The 24,004-nt window shown below is 44.5% G+C and overlaps 1 protein-coding gene across 1 annotated transcript in view; it reads right to left on the bottom strand.

Moving 5' to 3' along the window:
- The window catches only part of INTS2 (integrator complex subunit 2), a 59,771-nt gene that overhangs the window by 18,842 nt on the left and 16,925 nt on the right, over positions 1-24,004 (bottom strand). Inside the window, exons 12-20 of the mRNA XM_058163854.1 lie at positions 22,262-22,330; positions 20,669-20,803; positions 17,858-18,034; positions 16,011-16,122; positions 14,430-14,534; positions 12,377-12,541; positions 6,423-6,624; positions 1,713-1,838; positions 947-1,136 (exon numbers count right to left, since the gene is read on the bottom strand). Of these exons, the coding sequence (XP_058019837.1) occupies positions 947-1,136; positions 1,713-1,838; positions 6,423-6,624; positions 12,377-12,541; positions 14,430-14,534; positions 16,011-16,122; positions 17,858-18,034; positions 20,669-20,803; positions 22,262-22,330 (1,281 nt within the window). The remainder of the gene's footprint in view (positions 1-946; positions 1,137-1,712; positions 1,839-6,422; positions 6,625-12,376; positions 12,542-14,429; positions 14,535-16,010; positions 16,123-17,857; positions 18,035-20,668; positions 20,804-22,261; positions 22,331-24,004) is intronic.

Below are 24,004 nucleotides of genomic sequence, written 5' to 3' on the forward strand. Positions count from 1 at the left end.
GATTCAGACTCTGACAGGAGCATGTAAGAGCAGGTAAGTCAAGAGCAACCAACCAGGCTGAGACCAGGCCATGGCTTGTGAAGTAAAGCAACTAGGAGACAACATCCAGCTCGGAGAATCCAAATAAAGCTCCAAGTTAATTACGTTTCCGAAAATCTTACTGTTTACTGAATACACTGACTGGTAATGTCGAAGCAAAACTAACTCCGAGGTTCCCAGACGCTGGTCCATAGAATTAAACAATAATTTCCCCAACCAAATCCCCAACCTCTCACATCGTCCAGGTAAACAAGTACACTTTGTTACGGGAACCGTCTGCTTCAACTCCACACCTGGTATGGAGTCTTTGAAAAGGTTTCAGGCTCTCAACCATCTTCAGCAAAATTGTGGAGGTTTTGTTTCTCCAGCTAACCAGTTCTAAAGTAACATCTCCCCACCTGCTAACTCTAAGGACAAGTTGAAACGAAGAGGCACGTAGCTGTCCAAGTTTCAAACTTGACACTAGGATTCAAAGAAACTAGGAGACAGTGAATTCTAGTCCCACCTTAAGCACCAAAGCCAGCTGGGTGACTTTGGGCCGATCACCAAGAGATGGTGAGCTCTAGTTCTGTCTTAGGCATGAAAACTGACTAGGTGACTTTGGATCTCCCTCCCTCCCCCTTCTCTCTCTCTTTTCCCCCACCCAACTCATTGAGTTGCTCTTGTGGGGAAAATAGGAGGAGGAAGGAACGTTAAGTATATTCGCTGTCTTCAGCTACTTATAAAGTAATAAAGGTGAGATAAAATTAAGGCTCCTTGGTGCTCTCTGAACTTGCTTGGTTTCATTATCCAAATTAGGGGACATCTTGAAAACTCCGCTTCAGGTCAAACGATTCTCAACCAGTCTGCCCAGCAGCTAAGCTTTTGAAAACTGGTCCTTTCAACACCTGAACGTTTGTAAAATTACCTGGGCTGCTAGCAATGCGTTTTTCAGTTCTTCCCGTGTCACTTCAGGGCCTTCCAGGCCCGTTACGTTGTTTTGCAAAGGCTTGACATCCTGATCGGCCGTTTCTTTGAGGTGGGCGCTCAGGTAGGCTTTTGAAGCCAGCAGGTAGCCATTCAGCATATGCAGGGTGATATCCATCAGAGGAGGACACCTAAGGAGACACAAACAGGGGAAAGAAATAGAAGGCAGGAGAGAGAAGAGGAGAATAGAGGTCTACAGGCAGTTTAGCAACCACTCAAAATTAAAACAGCACTAGAAAAAAGTGACTTATGATCCGTTTTCACACATGACCCCTCGTTCACGTGACCAAAATTCAGACGCTTACCAAGCGACTCCTATTTACGGCAGCTGCAAAATCCCAAGGTCAAGCGATCCCCTTTTAGGACCTTCTGACAACCAAAGCCCAAGGAGAAGCCATATTCCGCTTAACAACCATGTCGCTAACTTCCCACAACTGCAAGTGATTCACTTAACCGCGGCGACCAGAGAGGTCGTAAAACGAGGCAAAACGCGCTTAAACCACTCAACTGGCTTGGTAAGAGAAATGTTGGGCTCAATTGCTCAATCATAGGTCGAGGACTAACCGTACCACCCGGAATTGACACAATCTTTGAAATGTCGTGCCTGCATATTTGTGGTTGGTTGCGTCCTGTGCGAGAAATCAAGGTCACATGTTGTGGTTGAGGAAACGGGGAGGGGGGGGGAAGGGACGACACGACAGCCTTACCTGTGAACCCTCGGATCACACCTTAACACAATCAGGGGATCAATGAGAAGGTCTTTCTGGGTGTACTTCTGCTGTCTGACCGTTTTGCCTGATGGCTGCAGGGCATTCACTGTCATTACCCACAACCTGGAAGAAAAAAACAGCTGTAAATATAAGAAGTTCCAGAACTGCCAGACCAAATCAGGGCAAAGCCCAGGTTAGAACAAATCTCTCTCTTCCACTGGCCAACCAGGTGTAAAAGGCAGAAGGAATCATCTGGAGGAACCGCCAGGTGCAAAGAATCACCTGGCGGAACACCTGGTTTGTTATTGCTACCTATCGTATTTTTCGGAGTATGAGACGCACCTTTTTTCTCCAAAAAAGAGGGTGAAAATCTGGGTGCATCATACTCTGAATGTAGCCCTGCCCAGCTGCTCATATGGAGGTTTCAGAGGCTGAAAAAGCATCAAAAACGAAGCTTCAGAAAAGAAGCCCCCAAACAGAGTTTCAGAAAAGAAACCTCCAAACAGAGCTTCAGAAAAGAAGCCCCCAAACATAGCTTCAGAAAAGAAACCTCCAAACAGAGCTTCAGAAAAAAAAGCCTCCAAACAGAGCTTCAGAAAAGAAGCCCCCAAACAGAGCTTCAGAAAAGAAGCCCCCAAACAGAGCTTCAGAAAAAAAAGCCTCCAAACGGAGCTTCAGAAAAGAAGCCCCCAAACAGAGCTTCAGAAAAGAAGCCTCCAAACAGAGCTTCAGAAAAGAAGCCTCCAAACAGAGCTCCAAAGGCTTTTTTTTTTCTGAAGCTGTTTTGGAGGCTTTCAGAGGCAGAAAAAAGTTTATTCTGAAACGGAGTAAAAAAAAAACAACCCAAGGCACAGAGCTCACAACCAAGGAAACTATTGCTAAAATTCCCCTCTGGGAACAGCTGATTGGGGGTATTCCGGGAGGCCAATCCACCTGCCAATCAGCTTTTTTCTTATTTTCCTCCCCAAAAACTAAGGTGCATCTTATACTCTGAAAAATACGGTATATAAAGGTAGTCCTCAACTTGCAACAGTCCATTTAGGGACCGTTCGAAGTTACAATGGCACTGAAAAGAGTGACTTACGGCCATTTTTCACAAGGACGACCACTGCAGCATCCCCGTATTCAGGTGATTAGAATGGAAATGTGAGTGGGCAACTGACTCACATTTATGACCGTTGCAGTGCCCTGGGGTCACGTGATCGCCTTTTGCAACCTTCTGACAAGAGGAGCCCACGTGGAAGCCGGATTCATTTAACAACCGTGCTACAAATTTAACTACTGCAGTGATTCACCTAACAACTGTGATGAGAAAGGTCGTAAAACGGGGTAAAAATTCACTTAACAAATGTCTTGTTTAACGACAAAAGTTTTGGGCTTAGGTGTGGTCGTTAAATCGAGGACTACCTACATACAGGAATCTGGCTTGCCCTTTCAGATTAATACCAGACCAACAATCAAGAAGTAATAAGAAGAAGCTACCAACTCAAGGCAAACAAGCTAACATTAAACAATAGCCTAATCTGCCCCAGGATTTGCTGATAACAGTTCTACAAAGGAATTACAGGTAGTCCTCAATTTACGGCCACAATTGAGCCAAACAGGACAGGTAGAAACTTCAACAGATAGTTAAGACTGTAAAAAAACCCAATGACTACCAACCTGCCTTCCAGTGAGTAGGTCAGAAGGAGGGCTGAGAAAATATCTACAGACACCTCACATCCGGGACAAAAGCTGTTTCAACTCCTCCCCTCGGGATGGCGCTATAAGGCATTGCATGCCAAAACAACTAGATAGAAACCCTGATGCCATCACTCAGTTGAACACCTAATTCCCACAACACTCTCTTATGCCTAAGGATATTTACCCATGTAGTATGGCTCTACTACTATTATGCTTCTCATATTTTCTACCACCTTCTCCTATTGGTATCTTATGCTTATATTACCTTTTTCGCATGTACATTTGTCGTTTGTATGTACTTGTTGTTTCTACATTTATATACAGTGATTATATTACCTTCTTAATTATTTATTTTTATTTATTTATTTTGTCACAACATCATATAAAAAGGATTATATAGTATATAAACATATATATGAGTAAATATTAGGAGGTATAAGCATCAATATATATATAGGAAGAAGAAAAGAAAAACAATAGGACAGGAACGGTAGGCACGTTTGTGCGCTTATGCACGCCCCTTTTGGTCTTTTTAGGAATGGGGTGAGGTCAAAAGTAGAAAGTTTTTGGTTAAAGCTTTTGGGATTATGGGAAGAGACCACAGAGTCAGGTAAAGTATTCCAAGCACTGATGATTCTGTTACAGAAGTCATATTTTCTGCAATCTAGATTAAAGCGGTTAACATTAAGTTTAAATCTGTTGGTTGCTCTTATATTCTTGTATTCTTGTTTGTATGTACACTGAGAGCTTATGCACCAGAGACAAATTCCTTCTGTATCCAATCACATTTGGCTAATAACTTATTCCAATTCCAATTCCAAATTCCAAATCCAAATTCCAATTCCAAAATCCAACTCCAAATTCCAATTCCAAATTCTAAATCCCAAATTCCAATTCCAAATCCCAATTCTATGGACTACCAAGAACACTCCCACCAAAACTGCCAAGCCTATATATAAATAGGGACCAAGTCCCACTACCTTCTAGCACGGATGATGTTATCTAGTTGGGTCATGAAACGTCTGCAGAAAGCATCAAAGACCCCACAGTCCTCCTCCTCTCTTTATAGCATTGATGATATTCTCTAGTTAGGTCATAAAAGGCCTGCAAGAAAACCACCAAACTCAGGGAGCACCAAGGGCCCTATAGTTCAACCCTGAGCTACAAATATCCCATTCTATTGGCAACGGTGCTCTGTTGTGTTTTTTATTACGATTTTTTTTTCCATAGCAACTGTACATATTCAACAGAGCTGTGACATTACTGTATATTTCAAATCTACCTTCCATATATTTATTTATTTATTATTTATTTATTTATTTATTTGATTTTTATACCGCCCTTCTCCCGAAGGACTCAGGGCGGTGTACAGGCAACAATAAAATACAAACACCACAATATACAATTTAAAATACGAATTAAAAAACTTATAATTAGCCTAGAACCTTAAAATTTATAAAACCAAACCCCATTTAAAATTAGTAGAAAATTTAAAATCGATAAAATTTATGTAGTTTAAAATTTAAAATATAAAATTTAAAATTTAAGCCAGCCCCGCGCGAATAAAAAGGTATGTCTTCAGTTCACGGCGGAAAGTCCGAAGGTCAGGTATTTGACGTAAGCCTGGGGGAAGCTCGTTCCAAAGTGTGGGAGCCCCCACAGAGAAGGCCCTTCCTCTGGGGGCCACCAGCCGACATTGTTTGGCGGACGGCACCCTGAGAAGTCCCTCTCTGTGACAGCGTACGGGTCGGTGGGAGGCATATGGTAACAGCAGGATATAATTTCTATATACATTATATATATTGAATATGTACAGTTGTTATGAAAAAAAATCGTAATAAAAAAAACACAATGTATATTAGATGTATATAATGCATATAATTTCTATATACATTATATACATCTAATCAGGGACGCGGTAGCTCAGGGACTAGGACGCTGAGCTTGTTGGTCGAAAGGTCGGCAGCTCAGCGGTTCGAATCCCTAGTGCTGCCGTGTAACGGAGTGAGCTCCCGTTACTTGTCCCAGCTTCTGCCAACCTAGCAGTTTAGAAAGCATGTAAAAATGCAAGTAGAAAAAATAGGGACCATCTGTGGTGGGAAGGTAACAGCGTTCCGTGTGCCTTTGGTGTTGAGTCATGCCGGCCACATGGCCATGGAGACGTCTTCGGACAGCGCTGGCTCTTCGGCTTTGAAACGGAGATGAGCATCGCCCCCCTAGAGTCTGCAACGACTAGCACGTATGTGCGCACGTATGTGCGAGGGGAACCTTTACCTTTTTTTATACATCTAATCAATAGCCTTATTGTTTTCTATTTCTATTGACTGTCCGTGTGTACCAGTTTTCCCAGACCGCATAGTATTCTGAATCTTCTTTTTCTTGTAATTCTATGGTAAGCCTATCCATTTCTGCGCAATCATATACTTTTTGGATAATCAGACTCTCTGGTGGTATGTTACTGAGTTTCCAATATTGCGCGAACGCAATCCTTGACGGTGTTAGAATGTGCAAAATCAAATACCTTGTTTTTTTATCAAGTTTTATCTTAAATATTCCCAAGAGAAAGGTTTCTGGATCCAGTTCAGTTTGGCATTTTGTTATATCCTGTAACCATCCCTGTATCTTAACCCAGTACTTTTTCGCTTCGGGGCATGTCCACCAGGCATGAAAGAAGGTACCTTGATGTTGCTTACATTTCTAGCACTTTGGGTTTAGATTCAGGTACATTTTGGCCAGCAGTAAAGCATTTTATATTGATTTTCTTTATAAGCAATAGATTTGATTAATTTTAAATTTTTATTCCAGATTATCTCCCAATTACCTAAATCTATATTGTGCCCTATGTTCTTTGCCCATGCAATCATCGGTTCTTTCACCACCTCTTCCACTCTATCAAACTCTAGTAGGTATTTGTATAATTTAGGTATTAATTTTCCTTCTGGGCCTATCAATAAAATGGTGTTCCATTGTGAAGGTCGCTACCTTCCTAACATCTCCTGACGAAGCTCAAGCCAGACAACTCACCTTCGTGGCATGACCATATTCAACGCCATCCAAATCCTGTTGACCGTCTGGAGGATCCGCCGAGGGACTCCGGGATGGAACAGCTGGTGCATGTTGGATGTCAACACCTCAGCGTAAGGAATCAATTCGGCAGCCGAGAGGAGCGTTAGGTGCTCCAAAATCTGCAGGACCTGAGTGTGATTTCCTTGCAGTGCTGAGAAAGCTAAAAAAAAAAAAAAAGATGTTGAAAAAACAACCGATTTGATTTGGCCTACCTCAAAGGGCTGACACATCCTCCGATGTGCCTCGTTTTTATTTCTGGCATCTTATACTGGGAAAATCAATACAAGGTAATCCTCGACTTACAACCACTCGTTTAGTGACTGTTCGAAGTGACAATGGAACCGAAAATAGTGATTTTAGCAATAGCAATAGCTTAGCAATCGCACTTAACACTTATATACTGCTTTACAGTGCTTTTTACAGTCTTCTCTAAGGGGTTTACAGAGTTAGCCTCTTGCCCCCAACAATCTGGGTCTTCATTTTACCCACCTCCGAAGGATGGAAGAGTCAACCTTTGAGCCAGTCATGATCGAACTGCTGGCACTGGGCAGAGTTAACCTGCAATACTGCATTCTAACCACAGGGAGGGAGGGAGAGAAGGAAGGAAGGAAGGAAGGAAGGAAGGAAGGGCAACACCAGACTTATTTATTTATTTATTTATTTATCATACTTTTATACCGCCCTTCTCCGAAGACTCAGGGAGATTCACAGCCAAGGTAAAAATTGTACAGAAAGAAACAAATTAAGAACATTATTTAAAAATCTGATTCTAAAAATTGGCCCCATAATTTAAAACTAATAAGATATAAAATAGACCCTAATAAAACCACCCCTATTAAAATTAGGCCAACCCTGCCCGTTGGAATAAAAGAGTCTTAAGCTCACGCTTAAAGGTCCGGAGGTCGGGGCGTTGGCGTAGTAGCCCCAGAGGTAACTCATTCCACAGTGCAGGAGCCCTCACAGAGAAGGCCCTCCCCCTGGGAGCCGCCAGTCGGCATTGTTTGGCCGACGGCCACCCTGAGGAGGCCCTCCTTATGGGAGCGCACAGGTCGATGGGAGGCTGTCAGTGGCAGTAGGCGGTCCCGTAAGTAACCCATATATCACTACATGGTGGTTTTACAGCCCTCTCTAAGCAGTTTACAGAATCAGCATGTTGCCCCAAGATGTCGTGTCCCACTCCTCCGCTGACGGCCGGGTCAGGGAAATCCAAATCAGGCGTGCCTCTGCAGCTCTGCCAAAGTCCTAGCAAAGTTCTCAAGGCAGGCAGGAGACCAGAAAGTGACTTCAGCAAGATATGTTTAGACTTTGCCTGACTCAGAGAATGCCAGAAAGCAGATCCTTTATATAGGCCATGGGGTGTGGCTCCATGACTCAGCACTTATCCAGGCCTGCCCCTCCCTTCCTTCTGTTGCCTCCGCCTATCAAGTCTTCTGACATGAGGGTCACTCCAGTCTGCAGCTGTTGGTAATTGACCTCCCTCAGGCTCACATGCTGTGGGGGAGGGGGAGGGGTCTAGTTGCTCCGTTTGCCTGGGCATGGAGCCAGAGCTGGGGGCTGGAGGTGCTTCCTCCTCCTCAGCCTGTCTGGGCATGGAGCCAGGGCTGGGGCCGGGAGGCATACTAGGACATTCCTCCGTGTTCGGAAGCAGATAAGAAGACCCCGGCTGTGGTGAGATCGGACGAGACACAACACAACTATCTTGACTCCTCATTTTGCCCACCTCGGAAGGAGGGAAGGCTGAGTCAACCTTGAGCCTGGTGAGATTCGAACTGCCAAATTGCAGGCAGCCGGCAGTCAGCAGAAGTAGCCCTGCAATACTACATTCTAACTACTGTGCCACCACGGCTCATAATCTTAATGATACTAGCGTGTATGCCAGGGAAGACAGCAGAAATGTATCCACAAATGCCTAAGCAGGGGGTTGAACTAGACGACCTCCAAGGTCCCTTCCAACTCTTGTTATTCTATTGTATTCTAAATGCTTACTTAATTGAGTTGTTCAATACTGCACTCTAACCACTGGGTCACCGCAGTGATCCCGACTGTTTTTCACATTTATGACCGTTGCAGCATCCCCTTGGTCCCGTAATTCAGAGGCGGCTTGTCAACTGGCATGTATTTATGATGGTTGCTGTGCCCTGGGGTCGTGTGATCCCTTTTTGCGATCCTCTGACCACAACTGCACTGAAATATCTGTTGCTAGGCAAGACAGCGGTTCAGTGAGTTTTGCTCTGTTTTACCACCTTTCTTGCCACCGTTGTTAAGTGAATCACCGCCGCTTTTAAATTTGTAACACGGTGGTTTAAGTGAATCCGGCTTCCCCATTGACTTTGCTCGTCAAGGGATTGCAAAAAGCGACCACATGATTCCCGGACTCTGCAACTGGTGTAAGTACATGCCAGTTGCCAAGCGTCTGAATTGTGACTCATTCCAGCTCTCCCTTCCCTCTCTTCTTTTCCCTAGGACAAAATGAGCAAAATAGGAAATTTTTGCAATGTAGAAAAGTAGTTAATTTTACTTAACCTTATACAAGACCAGGACCTATAAGGATAACTATAAACTCTGAGGGTTGTTTTTAATTGTGTCATCTTAACCCGTTTTTTGAAAGGGACGCGGTGGCTTAGTGGGTAAGAGGCTGAGCTTGTCGATCGAAAGGTCGGCAGTTCAGCCGTTCAAATCCCTAATGCTGCCGTGTCACGGGGTGAGCTCCTGTTACTTGTCCCAGCTTCTGCCAACCTAGCAGTTCGAAAGCACGTAAAAAATGCAAGTAGAAAAAACAGGGACCACCTTTGGTGGGAAGGTAACAGCGTTCCGTGCGCCTTTGGCGTTGAGTCATGCCGGCCACATGACCACGGAGACATCTTCGGACAGCGCCGGCTCTTCGACTTTGAAACAGAGTCAGGAACGACTAGCACGTATGTGCGAGGGGAACCTTTCCCTTTTTAACCTGTTTTTATAATACAGTATCACCGGTTTGACCTGGTTAACTGTGTGGTGGGAACTAGTTCTATACCTTAATATGTTTCACATCTTTTTCAGAATATACTACCTGAAATAATTCTCTAACGTATATATGTAAATTGTACTCTGATGCAAAAAATAATCTTTTCCTAATTATCTACTTTCCATTAAAATCGGAGGCTTCAGTTAGTCCAGAATGCAGCTGCGCGGGTGATTGAGGGAGCCACACGTTGCTCCCGGGTAACACCGCTCCTGCGCAGTCTGCACTGGCTACCTGTGTTCTTTCGGGTGCGCTTCAAGGTATTGGTTACCACCTTTAAAGCGCTCCATGGCTTAGGGCCCGGGTACTTACGGGACTGCCTGCTGTTACCTTATGCCTCCCACCGACCCGTACGCTCACACAGAGAAGGTCTTCTTAGGGTGCCATCCACCAAGCAATATCGGCTGGCGGCCCCCAGGGGAAGGGCCTTTTCTGTTGGAGCACCTACCCTCTGGAACGAACTTCCCCCTGATTTGCGTCAACTACCTGACCTTCGGACCTTTCGCCGTGAATTGAAAACGTACTTTTTTATTCAAGCGGGACTGGCTTAACTTTTTAAATTTTTAAATTTTTTGAATTTTAATAATTTTAACTGGGGTATTTTATTTTTGGGGTCAAATTTGACGGTTTTAATTTTCGGCCAATTATATAACCTGTTATTTTAATTGTTGTTTTAATTTGTATATTGCACTGTTTTAATCTGGCTGTACACCGCCCTGAGTCCTTCGGGAGAAAGGCGGTATAAAAATCTAAATAATAAATAAATAAATAAAATATGAAGTGAACCATTTTCAGCCAAGATGTATATTCATCCTGAAGAAAATGCCTCTGTATTACAGAACTGGTCATTCATAGTTCCACAGTTTGTAAGAAGAACCAATCCAGACAAGAACAGATTAAAAACAGACGATGATCGGCACACAAAAATTCATCGGAATGTACGATGTGACCAAACATAAAAATTACATGGCAGGGTCAAGTAAATAAGGGAAGAAAATACAGCAAAGACGGGAATGAAGCAGATCAAGGTGGTCTGCGGTCGAAAATGTGAAAAAGTCACTTTTTCCAGTGCTGTTCTGTGCGGTCACTAGATGAACGATAGTAGGTCAAGGGCTACCTGTAATCTCTAGTCCCCTGGCCCCATTTCTTTCACATTTTCTCCATGAGACAATGTTACAGCGGTGCCACGAGTAGGACCAAAGTCTGTCATGCCCCACTCAGAGCCTGAATCTGGTGGGGGGAAGACGAGCTGGAACCTGAGCTGACCAGAGTTTGAGGGGGCGGCTTCATTGGCTTCGGAGGAAAACGGAGAAGGGCAGGGTCAGTCAGGCTAGGGTCTTTCAGGATTAGAACAGTTTGTAGACAGGGAGGAACAAGGGCAGGATGAACAAGAGATTTAGAGTTCAGGTGAGGAGCAAGGACAGCCCCTCCTGATCCAAGAGCACTGAGAGTGGAGAGAAGGCGAGAACAGTTCAGACTGAGCAGGCTACTCGGGAGAAGAGTGCCCCGCACATCTTCACAAGGCACACCTGGGGAATGAGACTTAAGGAGACGCTGTGGGGAGAGGGGCATTTGTCGGGAACAAACACTGAGTTCCAGAAGTGTTGAGTGACAACGTTTGAACTTCCCAGGAGTCCTTGCATTCTTTCTGGCTTTCTGGACTAATTATCTGGATCCAGTGGTGAAATCCAATTTTTGTTTTACTACCAGTTCTGTTGGCACGGCTTGGTGGGCGTGGCAGAGGAAGGATATTGCAAAATCTCCATTCCCACCCCACTCTGGGGCCAGGCAGAGGTGGTATTTGCTAGTACCACCAAGGGCTCAAAATTTCTGCTGTCGGTTCTCCAGAACCTGTCAGAACCTGCTGGATTTCACCCCGGCCTCGATCCTTTGCTTCTGAACTAGATTTGCCCTGCTGGATTTATTACTGTGCAGTTGTCGTGTACATAGTGCTGGGCTGCAGCCAGAGGCTGCTTGAGGTGTGTGTGGGGGGGTTGTCATCGCTGTGTTCTGGATCTTGCCAGAAAGGTGGTAGCATTTGGGGAAATTTGGAGCAATAAAGGGATGGTTTGAACTTTTGGCGGGACAGTCCCGCTTTTGAATAATTTGTCCCGCATCCTGCGGCATTTCAAAAAAAGTCCCGATTTTTTTTTTCTGAAAACGGGAGGTGGCAACACAAGATGAGGAGGAGGCGGCGGCGGCGGAGAAGGGGGAGTGGCGGAGAAGGGGGCACGAGATCGCCCGAGGAGAGACGCCGCTTGACTTCGCCCGCTGGAGGCTGCCTGGAAGAGCTGAGAGGAGAGCCGAGCCTGCCTGGAAGAGCCGAGAAGCAGCAGCCGCTCCTCCTCCTTCAGCCAGGTGGCGAGACTCAGCACGCATGCACAGCCTCCGCACCCTCCATCAATGGTGCCCCACTTTACCATCGCTGAAATCTGGTCACTTTATTCTAAGGGAGACCCACCTTCCTGTAGTTGCTCCGGGGAGTGCTTCTTGGCAGCATTGGTCAGAAGCATCTTGCGCAGCAAAACATCGGTGCCCGTGATGTGCTCCTCACAGATCCAGTCATCCACGATGCAAAGGTGGGGATAATTGGTTGCCAGGAGGCGCAGCAAGGCAGAGTGCAATCCTGAGGGAGGAGGAGGCGGCGGAGAAGGGGAGTGGCGGAGAAGGGGCACGAGATCGCCCGAGGAGAGCCGAGCCTGCCTGGAAGAGCTGAGAGGAGAGCCGAGCCTGCCTGGAAGAGCTGAGAGGAGAGCCGAGCCTGCCTGGAAGAGCTGAGAAGCAGCAGCCACTCCTCCTCCTTCAGCCAGGTGGCGAGACTCAGCGCGCATGCGCAGCCCCCCCCCCCAATCAATGGTGTCCCACTTTACCATCGCTGAAATCTGGTCACTTTATTCTAAGGGAGACCCACCTTCCTGTAGTTGCTCCGGGGAGTGTTTCTTGGCAGCATTGGTCAGAAGCATCTTGCGCAGCAAAACGTCGGTGCCCGTGATGTGCTCCTCACAGATCCAGTCATCCACGATGCAAAGGTGGGGATAATTGGTTGCCAGGAGGCGCAGCAAGGCAGAGTGCAATCCTGAGGGAGGGAGGAGCGGACAAGGAAAACGGTGCCACGTTCTAGCCTGGCGCCTTAAACCAGGGGGGTCTCCAACCTTGGCAACTTGAAGACTTGTGGACTTCAACTCCCGGAACTCTGGGGAGTCGAAGTCCACAAGGCCTTTAAAGTTGCCAAGGTTGGAGACCCCCTGCCTTAAACTGGCTCTCCAACAATTTACGTTCTAGATTCCAACAATGACAGTGGAAGCTGTTTTTCTCTCCCCGGCGATTCACATGTTAAATGAATCAAATACTTTTGAGATTTAGAGCATTTGCATTGTGCTGTTAGGTCTTTTTCTTTTTCTTTTTTTTTTTATTGAAAAAGTTTTACAAAACTTTTTTCTCCCCCGTTTCCCCCCCCAGCCCCCCTCTCCCCTCCCTTCACAAACCCCCCTCCCCTCCCCGACTTCCCAGAACAAACACAAGGTATAGTTAAAAATAAAACAAACATATGCTAAAAAATTTTCCCTCCTAACTCAATTATACTCCTACAATTCTCATCAATTCCTAACCTCCCCCAAAACAATCAAAAATAATACATCCTAATCATTCAAAGGCAGTCTGATAACTCTTAGTCTGATATCTGTTTTGAATATAGTCAATCCATTTTTTCCATTCATTTAAATATCTTTCTTGCGTATTGTCTTTCAAAAAGGCTGAGATTTTTGCCATCTCAGCCAAATTGGCAACTTTCAATATCCATTCTCCTATTGTAGGTACTTCTTTTTTCTTCCAATACTGTCCTATCAGTAGTCTTGCCGCTGTTATTAGATTTAAAATCAGTTTAGTCTCAATTACTGTACAGTCCGTGATAATTCCCAGCAGAAAAAATTGCGGCAGGAACTTTATCTTCTTTTTCAGAACATTTTGTAGAATCCACCAAATTCCTATCCAAAAAGCCTTAATATTCTTACAAGTCCACCAAATATGAAAATATGTAGCGTCATCACAATTACATCTCCAAGAGTGTTGGGTGTTTTTCATGTTTGTTTTAACCTTCTGGCAAATACGCGCCATCAGGCACGCTCTGTCCATCCGTACACACCGTTTTCACTCAAAAGCGAAGGCAAATAGACGTGTCCCAGGATAATGATACGAGATCGGATTTGGGTCAATCGCCGGGACCAGAGGTTTTCGGACTCCTGATGGAGCCCCATCCTCGGGGAATTTCTCTCTACTGAAATACATGCTTTGGGCTGTGCTGTGAATCGTTCCTATTGGCTGATTGGTGTTGACTGACAAGGGGCCTGTTTAACAGGAATGCCGAATTACCACCAGCTGATCAAATATGTAGGAGCCGAGACCTTGGCAGCACAAGGAAATGACAGCCAATCACCAGCCGTCAACACACGCCAGTAAAAAGGCACCTTGTAAAGACATACTTTCAACACTCACTAAATGACCAGTTATAAGTCAAAGATACTGTTCTGATTAAAAATTTCTTTTTTACTCTCTTCTAGTGAAAACACAAAGGACTCAATTACTGGACAACAGAACTTACCAGGCAGGTAAGACCAAGCTATCGGTCAGAGATCCTTTAATGACTTTGTATATAATATACAAATAGGATGAAGACTATTGCTAACATAGTGTAAGCCGCCCTGAGTCTTCGGAGAAGGGCGGGATATAAATGCAAAAAAAAAAAAAAGAGAGAGAGAATTCCAGAACGTTTTAATCAGAAACTCCAGCAGGGGGGGTGAAAACTAGATGACCTCAAAGGGCCCCTTCCAATTCTAGGATCCCATTATTATTATTATTATTATTATTATTTATTCAATTTTTATATCGCCCTTCTCCCGAAGGACTCAGGGCGGTGTACAGCCAAGGTAAAACAAACAGTACAATGATAAAACTGCAGCTGAACCTACCTCCCAATTCTTGCTGCAGTCCTTGAGCCTGCCGGATGAGGAATTTAATCGGGATCTGATCCATCAGCGCGGGAGAATAAGACTTGGGCTTCTTCTGCATGGCAGCTGCGCAAGACACAACAACAAAAAGACAGCAACAGCCTTGTTGTCTATGGTGGATTCTCAGTCATCCAAGTCATGGTTGTCCCAAAGGTCCTTTTTTGCAAGAGGCAACTGGGACTTTCTGGTTTTTCTTGGAAGATGTTTTGCTTCTCAACCAAGCAGCTTCTTCAGTTCTGACCACATGGTGGAGGAATGGAAGGATTTATGTTCCTTGCAGACAGCTGGTCATTTGCGTCCTTTTAGAGAGTCGTTGAGTACACTTGGGCATCGTATCCCTCCCTCTGTTGAAAGAGGGCTGTTTAATTTGGACACAGATGGCCTCTTTGACCCCTCTTTCAAACCAGCGGTCCTCTCTGTCCAAAATGTGGACTTCGCTGCCTTCAAAAGAGTGACCTTTCAGACGCTATAAGAATGCAAATGACCAGCTGCCTGCAAGGAATCTAAATCCTTCCATTCCTCACCATCCAGCCAGAGCTGAAGAAGCTTCTTGGATGAGAAGCGAAACGCCTTCAAGGAAAAAAACCCGAAAGTCCAGTTGCCTCTTGAAAAAAGCACTTTTGGGACAACAGTCTTGTTGCATTCAAAACTCCCACGACTGAAACTAATGCAGTCTTTGTGCTCTCTAGAGCAGGAATCCCCAACCTTTCGGGCCTCAGGGACCACTAAATTCATAATTTTAAATCCCACGGACCACTAATATGACCTGCCTAATGACCGGCTGGGTGGGCGTGGCTAGGTGGCCATGTGATTGGGTGGGCCTGGCCAACTCGATGTCACTCATGTCAAGAGGGGCTCCCCAGCCTCTACTCACCACCTCCCCTGCCAGCCACTCCTCGCCTCCCCACCCGGGCTCCTTAGGGCCCCAATAAGCAGCAGTTGTTGGAGCTAAGCAGCCACCACGAGAAAGAGTTGGCAAAACAGCTCAGTTCAAATTGGATCTGACTGAGAAGGAGGCTCAGTAGAAGCACCTCACTGAGGACTAGGAGCATAGGCTTTCCAAGCAGAGGGAAGACTTGCAGGAGTGCAAGGCCAGGTACCAGCACTTAGAGGCTCAGTGGGTTGAGATGGTCAGCCAGTTCCAGGCCATGAGGCAGTCCCACTGGAACAAGGCCCTCCGGTTCTTTGCCACCAGCAGCGCTTCCCTCCAGTCTTCGCCCAAAGCCCCGCACCAGGAGGCTGAAGCAGATCCCAAGCCGGAATTTCTGCCCCGCTCTGACCCACACAAGAAGATCCCAAAGGGGGAGACTCTCTGCAGCAACACAAACATTCATTGCACGTATCTGTCCCAGGGACCGTAGTTTGAGGACCCCAGATTTAGTGCAATATAAAAAATGGAAATAATTTTTCTAAGGACCACCAACATTTTCTCATGGACCACCAGTGGCCCACGGACCACCGGGTTGGTGACCACTGCTCTAGAGGACCCCATTCATGCTCTCTAGAAGAAACCCCCTCCCCCTTGCATTCTCTCCCTCATACCCAAAGACTTTGAACTGGCCAGGATGGCTTCTTCATAAGATAGGATGTAGTACAGGACCAACAGCTGGGCTGTGATTCCATAACGGGGATTCAGCCGAGCAGCCTCTCCTCCCTACAGATGAAAAACACAGAAGGTGCATCGTGTGGTCAATGTCATCGTATGAGGGAGAGACCTTGGCAGACAGAGGGAAGAGCCACAGACGACAATCAGGTAAGAGGCAGCTGAACCCAGTAAAAGAAAGGGCAGCCTTCTCTAAGCGGTTTACAGAATCAGCACATTGCCCCCGACAATCTGGGTTCTCATTTTACCTGACCTCGGAAGGATGGAAGGCTGAGTCAACCTTGAGCCTATCAGGACCGAACTCCTGACTGTGGGCAGAGTTAGCCTGCAGTAGCCAGAGCAATAGCACTAAGACTTATATAGCACTTCATAGTTTTTTTACAGCCCTCTCTAAGCGTTTTTTACAGAATCAGCCTCTTGCCCCCAACAATCTGGGTCCTCATTTTACCCGACATCGGAAGGATGGAAGGCTGAGTCAAACTTGAGCCGGTGAAAATCGAACTACTGGCAGTCAGCAAAATTAGCCTGTGATACTGCATTCTAACCACCACAACTCAGTAATTTTAATGTAACCTTACAATAAAGTAGAATTAGTTCATTCTGAACATGCTTCCTGTCTGGACTACCCTGCAAGGCTGACACCTATCTTGCAAATCTCAAACCTTTTCCCCCTTTAGAGATCCTAGTATCTACGTACTAAATGAGCCGCATAACAGCTCCCATTAGTCTCACAACTACGTCCCAATTGTGGATAGGTTCAGAAAGATGGATCTAGGAATCAAAACGGCCTTTTTGGAGAGCTAGCAGTTAAAAGGCGAGAATAAGGATCCTGAGGCTGAGGTGTTATTCTCATCTTTGCTCCACGTTTATTTGTAAAATTCACTGGCTGCCCATCTTATGGAATAAACAGACCTTAGCAGAGTTGGAAGGGACCTTGGAGGTCTTCTAGTCCAACCCCCTGCTTAGGCAGGAAACACTACACCACTTCAGAAAAATGGTTATCTAATCTCTTCTTAAAAACTTCCAGTGTTGGAGCATTCACAACTTCTGGAAGCAAGTTGTTCCACTGCTTAATTGTTCTAACTGCCAGGAAATTTCTCCATAGTTCTAAGTTGCTTCTCTCCTTGTTGAGTTTCCATCCATTGCTTCTTGTCCTGCCTTCAGGTGCTTTGGAGAATAGCTTGACTCCCTCTTCTTTGGGGCAGCCCCTGAGATATTGGAAGACTGCTATCATGTCCCCCCTAGTCCTTCTTTTCATCGAACTAGACATTTAGACATCTTACTACAGGGTAACTCTGGGCAGCTTACAATCTTGAAGTCCTGTTTCAAAAGGAAGAAAGGAAGGAAACATCATATCCTTGTTTCTCAACCTTGGCAACGTGAAGGTAGGTGGACTTCAACTCCCAGAATTCCCCAGCTAGCCACACTAGGGAATTTTGGGAGCTAGCCTGTACATCTTCCAGTTAAAATATAAATCAGGCACATCCAAAGATACATCTAATTCAGCGTTTCTCTACTTTAAGATGAGTGGGTTTCAACTCCCAGAATTCCCTGTGCTGGCAGGGAGATTTCTGGGAGTTGAAGTCCACCCACCTTAAAGTGGCCAAAGTTGAAAACACCAATTTCTATAGTTGGAAGTTATAATATGATCCCCTTCTGGAGGCAAGTCTAGGACCAAAAAAAAAAAAAAACACCAATAGAACCCAAATCATTGCAGTAGAAACACCTCCACAAACTTAACATCACCCTTAATTAATGTTAATTCATTTTGTTTTCTCATTTATACCCCGGTCAGTCCTTTGAAAACATTCAAGATTTCCTGCTCCGTGATGGGTTGGTTGGTAGCTTCTGGGTTGGATTTAGAGGCAGGGGTCAGAACAGAGTTGATATACACATCGATGAGTGGGAGCAACTGAGGGTGGAGGGGTGTTGTCGTCTCACACAGTTGTCTGTAAATCCAGTCCTGAAGAGAGAGAAATATAAAAGAGGAAAAGTCGGCTGGCTGGAATAAGAGGAAAATGGGTGCCTTTAGATATGTGTCCGCAGAGATTCTCAGTCATCCAGGTCATGGTTGTCCTAAAGGTGCTTTTTCAGGAAGCAGCTGGACTTCGTTTTTTTTTTAAGACTTGAATAGAATAGAATAGAATAGAATAGAATAGAATAGAATAAGAACAATAGAATAGAATAGAAGAAGAAAAGAAGAAGAAGAAGAAGAAGAAGAAGAAGAAGAAGAAGAAGAAGAAGAAGAAGAAGAAGAAGAAGAGGAGGAGGAGGAGGAGGAGGAAGAGGAAGAAGAATAGAATAGAATAGAATAAATCGAATGGAATGGAATATAGAATATAAATATAAATAGGAATAGAATAGAATAGAATAGAATAGAATAGAATAGAATAGAAGAAATCAAATGGAATGGAATATAGAATATAGAATATAAATAGGAATAGAATAGAATAGAATAGAATAGAATAGAATAGAATAGAAGAAATCGAATGGAATGGAATATAGAATATAAATATAAATATAAATAGGAACAGGAACAGGAACAGGAACAGGAACAGGAACAGGAACAGGAACAGGAACAGGAACAAGAATAGAATAGAATAGAATAGAATAGAATAGAATAGAATAGAATAGAATAGAATAGAATAGAACAGAACAGAACAGAACAGAATTTTTTATTGGCCAAGTGTGATTGGCACACAAGGAATTTGTCTTTGGTGCATATAGTCTCAGTGTACATAAAAAGACAAGATACATTCGTCAAGAATCATTAGGTACAACACTCAGTGATAGTCATAGGGTACAAATAAGCAATCAAATCATACTAGGAAACAGTATCAATATAAATTGTAAGGCTGCAAGCAACAAAGTTACAGTCATACAGTCATAAGTGGGAGGAGATGGGTGATGGGAACTATGAGAAGATTAACAGTAGTGCAGATTTAGTAAATAGTTTGACAGTGTTGAGGGAATTATTTGTTTAGCCGAGTGATGGCGTTTGGGAAAAAACTGTTCTGGTGTCTAGTTGTTCCGGTGTGCAGTGCTCTATAGCATCTTTTTGAGTGCAGAAGTTGAAATAGTTTATGTCCAGGATGTGAGGGGTCTGTAAATATTTTCACAGCCCTCTTTTTGACTCATGAAGTACACAGGTCCTCCATGGAAGGCACGTTGGTAGCCATTGTTTTTTCTGCAGTTCTAATGATCCTCTGAAGTTTGTGTCTGTCTTGTTGGGTCGCAGAACCAAACCAGACAGTTATAGAGATGCGGATGACAGGCTCAATAATTCCTCTGTAGAAGGGAGTGGAGGAAGAGGAGGAGGAAAATTGTGGGGTCCTTGGTGCTCTTGGAGCTTGGTGGTGTTCTTGTAAACATTTCTTGACCCAACTAAGTAACAACATCAGTGCCAGGAGGGAGTGGGGCTTGCTCTCTGTTTATACTCTCTCAGTAAGCTCAAACTGCCCAAGGAGCTGCTGATTCAGTTCTACAGAGGAATTATTGAGTCTGTCATTTGCACCTCTATAACTGTCTGGTTCGGTTCTGCAACCCAACAAGAAAGACACAGACTTCAGAGGATAATTAGAACTGCAGAAAAAATAATTGCTACCAACCTGCCTTCCATTAAGGACCTGTATACTGCACGAATCAAGAAGAGGGCCGTGAAAATATTTACAGATCCCTCACATCCTGGACATAAACTGTTTCAACTCCTACCCTCAAAACGACGCTATAGAGCACTGCACACCAGAACAACTAGACACAAGAACAGTTTTTTCCCGAAGGCCATCACTCTGCTAAACAAATAATTCCTCAACACTGTCAAACTATTTACTAAATCTGCACTACTATTAATCTTCTCATCGTTCCCATCACCAATCTCTTTCCACTTATGACTGTATGACTGTAACTTTGTTGCTGGCAATCCTTATGATTTATATTGATATATTGACCATCAATTGTGTTGTAAATGTTGTACCTTGATGAACGTATCTTTTCTTTTATGTACACTGAGAGCATATGCACCAAGACAAATTCCTTGTGTGTCCAATCACACTTGGCCAATAAAAAATTCTATTCTATTCTATTCTATTCTATTCTATTCTATTCTATTCTATTCTATTCTATTCTATTCTATTCTATTCTATTCTATTCTATTCTATATAGAAGTGGCTTGGCCCTTCTGTTGGTGAGAGTGTTCTTAGTACTTCCTTGATTAGGTTATTGTCTCCTGTTTGAAATAGCCTTCTAGCACTGATGATGTTACCTAGTCGGGCTCACAAAACATCTACAAGAAAACAGCCAAGCTCAGAGAGCACCAAGAGAGCACATAGTGTTGTAACTATGAATGGTCGTTAAACAAACGGTTGTAAGTCAAGGATTACCTGCACCCCTAAGGTGGTCTGATGCAATTCTGAACGGTCGCTAAACAACCAACTGTAAGTCGAGGACTACCTGTACTATGGGACCATAGTTTCAGAGAGCAATCTTTCCCCAGTCCTTCTTGGAGGTACTGATGATTCACCAGACAATCCTTGTCTTTTCATTTTCTCTTCGTTCCCCCCCCCTCAACAAAACTGTTGGTGCAAATAGCGCGACCGACCTTGATGGAGACTTTGTGCTTGGTGAACGAACGGCTCCTGAGAAGCTGGTAAATGCAATGGATGGGCAGGAAGCCAGTGATGTTTGCGCTCAGGTTGCTCGTAACGGCCACGCGCACCGCATGAGCGGTCACCACCTAGGGGAAAGAAAGGTATTAGCGCCCTGTTAAGGGTAATCTGGGTTCACAACTAAGGTTGTGGACTGTTGAGCAGAGTACCCTACGCACGAAAACAACTGAGACTGGTTGTATATAATAACAGTCACTTGCAGACAAACTGGGGTTTGATATTCCTTTACTTTTAGGGAAAAAGGCAAAGACATAGTCCAAAAACAATTCCAGGTCATACACATATAAAGTCAGTCAGTCAGTCTTCTTACCAACGTAGACTTGCACAACAAACAAGGTCTTCTTTCAGTTCGGCAAAACACAGTTCAATTCACAACAGTCAGTATCTTGAGGAATCAGTAACTAGCCATGATCAAGCAACGATCATAAAGCTCAAATATACAGTTGCAGCATGTCATCAGGTTACAATGCTGTAGCGTCCCTGTAGATTCCCCACAAGCCATAATTTAGTAGTCCTTTTATACATTGGCTACAGAGCTCAACCAATCAGGATGCTTGCATGATGCAGCACAGCCTTAAAGCAATATCATGCCTTTCTTACTGCAAACATACATAGTTAGTTTATATATTGCCTGGCCAACTAGTTAGGCAAATAATTTCCTGACATGCCCCACCTGTAATGGCCCACCAGACTCGGACGATGAGGAGGTTGGGGAGGAACTTGGGCCAGTTCCAGAGTCTGGGGAAGGCTCTGATGCAGGGGTGAAATGTCCCCGGTTCGGACCAGATAGGCCGATCCGGTAGCGATGGTGGCAGATGGTTCGGAGAACCGGTAGCAAAAATCCCTGCCCCCCCCCACCCCGCCCATGCCCACCCAATCGCCCGGTCGCCCGCTTGCCCCTTCTTTCCGGCTCGCTCACTTTTCCCGCCCGAATGGTACAAATAGATTGTAAAAAAATGCTTTTAAAAGGTAAAAAGAAAGGCTCTGATGAGCTGCATGATCGTCAGAACATTTTTTTTACTTTTAAAAGCATTTTTTTAACAACCTATTCGGCCAAATGAGTTCTAAAAAAATGCTTTTAAAAGCAAAAAATAAATAAATTGAGCACCACAGCTGATCACACACACACACCGCCTGTTCTACTTACCCCATACTTCCTTTAGGCATGCACTGCGTGCGCACACCTCATTGTGTGTGGTGCTCATTGTGCATGCCTGTGCATGCCCGTGCGCAGCGCATGTTTGGCGCACAGCATGCATGCGCAGCCAGTGAACTGGTAGTAAGCCAGTTCAGATTTCACCACTGCTCTGATGAATGCTCTGCGTCGGTCATAGAGATAGAGCCAGGGCTGTCTGACATTTCCCAGCCACGGGAGAGGCAGCTGCCTTTGGAGACTGATATGAGCAAGGAGGAAGAACAGCTGGGGCCTGTTCCAGATGCACATAAGCGCAGAGGACTTAGGAGAGGTGAGCAACGGAGGATAAGGAGTCGACTAGGGAAGCCAAGCACACGTTCACAGATTTTACCTGTTCGGTGAAAATCTCCTGGGTGAAGATGGTTTTCATACGACTCAGAGAACTGGGCTTGATGACGATCTGGAATAAAGGAACACCAGGAACACCAACGTTGTCAGATTGGGGTTTTTGCTACAGGGCACGGTCCCCACAAGTAGTCCTCGACATATGACCGAAAGGGACCCTGCCACATAACCAACCCAATTTTTATGACTTTTTTTTTGTTGCAACAGTCAGTAAACAAATGTGACAGCCTTTAAGTGAACTCAAAAGTTGCTTCACTATGGATGCAGTTTTCACGGCTAAGGTAGGACTAGAACTCAGTCTCTTGTTGATTGACCGAAAGTCACCCAGCCAGCTTTCATAGCTAAGGTGAGGCTATAATTCACCGTCTCCTGGTCTGGAGGGTCTTTCAGAATAATAACAGAATTAAGAGCTGGAAGGGACCTTGGAGGTCTTCTAATACAGTGGTCCCCAACCTTTCTGGCTTGGCGGCCCGGCGAGGGAGGGAAGAGGGGATAGCTTCGTTGTGGGTGGGTGGCAGGCAGGTGCGTGCGAAGCTCCATTTGTGTAAGCGGAAGGCGCACGCACATAGTTCATGCAAAGGGAGCTTTGCGGGCTCACACAAGTGGCCATCAAATTTGTGATGTGAAGCTTTGTGCGTGAAAGACAGCACTGCTTGCATGAGCGTCACCTGTGTGCACACATGAACCAACTGCCCTCACAACCCTGTTCCAAACAGGACATGTCCCGTTAGTGGGCTGTGGCCTGGGGGTTAGGGACCCCTTTTCTAGTCCAACCCACTACTCAAGCAGAAGACCCTATAAAATTTCAGACAAATGGTTGTCCAGTTTCTTCTTAAAGACTTCCACTGTTAGAGCATTTACAACTTCTGGAGGCAAGTTGTTCCACTGGTTAATTGTTCTCACTGTCAGGAAGTTTCTCCTTATGTCTAGCTTGCTTCTCTCCTTGATTAGTGTCCAGCCATTGCTTCTTCTCCTGTCCTCAGGTGCTTTGGAGAATAGCTTGACCACCAAATCTTCTTTGTGGCAGCCACTGAGATATCGGAACATGGCTATCATGTCTCCCCTAGTGCTTCTTTTCATTAAACTAGATATACCCAGTTCCTGCAACCATTCTTCATATATTTTAGCCTCCAGTCTTCAGGTGATTGGTGCAAAGTCACCCCAGCTGGCTTTCAAGCCTAAAATGGGACTAGAACTCACCATCTCCTGTTTTCTAGTTGGTGACTTCCCCACTAAACCCAACTGACTCTTGTTTGTTTGTTTTTTGGATTATTATTTTTTAACAAACAAACATACATAAAATCATCATCAATCCAAATACATTGTATCGGTGGGTTGATCCCCAATCCTGTGTGCCCATATACATTCCAATTAATTTATCTATACTTACATTTTATCAATCTAATATGTGTCTCAACTATAATCAAATAATTTCTTATTAATTATAACATTTCAATTTCTCCTTTAGAATCAATTTTCCAAATTAATATTATACATCTTCAAATCCATTCCCTAAAAACAATTATATAATTTAAACATTTCCTTATATTCTAATCTTTCTTAATTCTTAATTCACTTTAGCATAATTCCCTTCTAACCATTGATAAAACAGATCCCATATCTTATGGAATTGTTTATCCTCTTGTTCTCTAATTTCTAAAGTCAATTTACTCATTTCTTGGATTAAACCTGATGGTTGACAGATTGTAGAGGCAGCTTTAGGGAAGTC

Source organism: Ahaetulla prasina, chromosome 1 (assembly GCF_028640845.1).
Source record: "Ahaetulla prasina isolate Xishuangbanna chromosome 1, ASM2864084v1, whole genome shotgun sequence".
In the NCBI taxonomy this organism is placed as follows: Eukaryota; Metazoa; Chordata; class Lepidosauria; order Squamata; family Colubridae; genus Ahaetulla; species Ahaetulla prasina.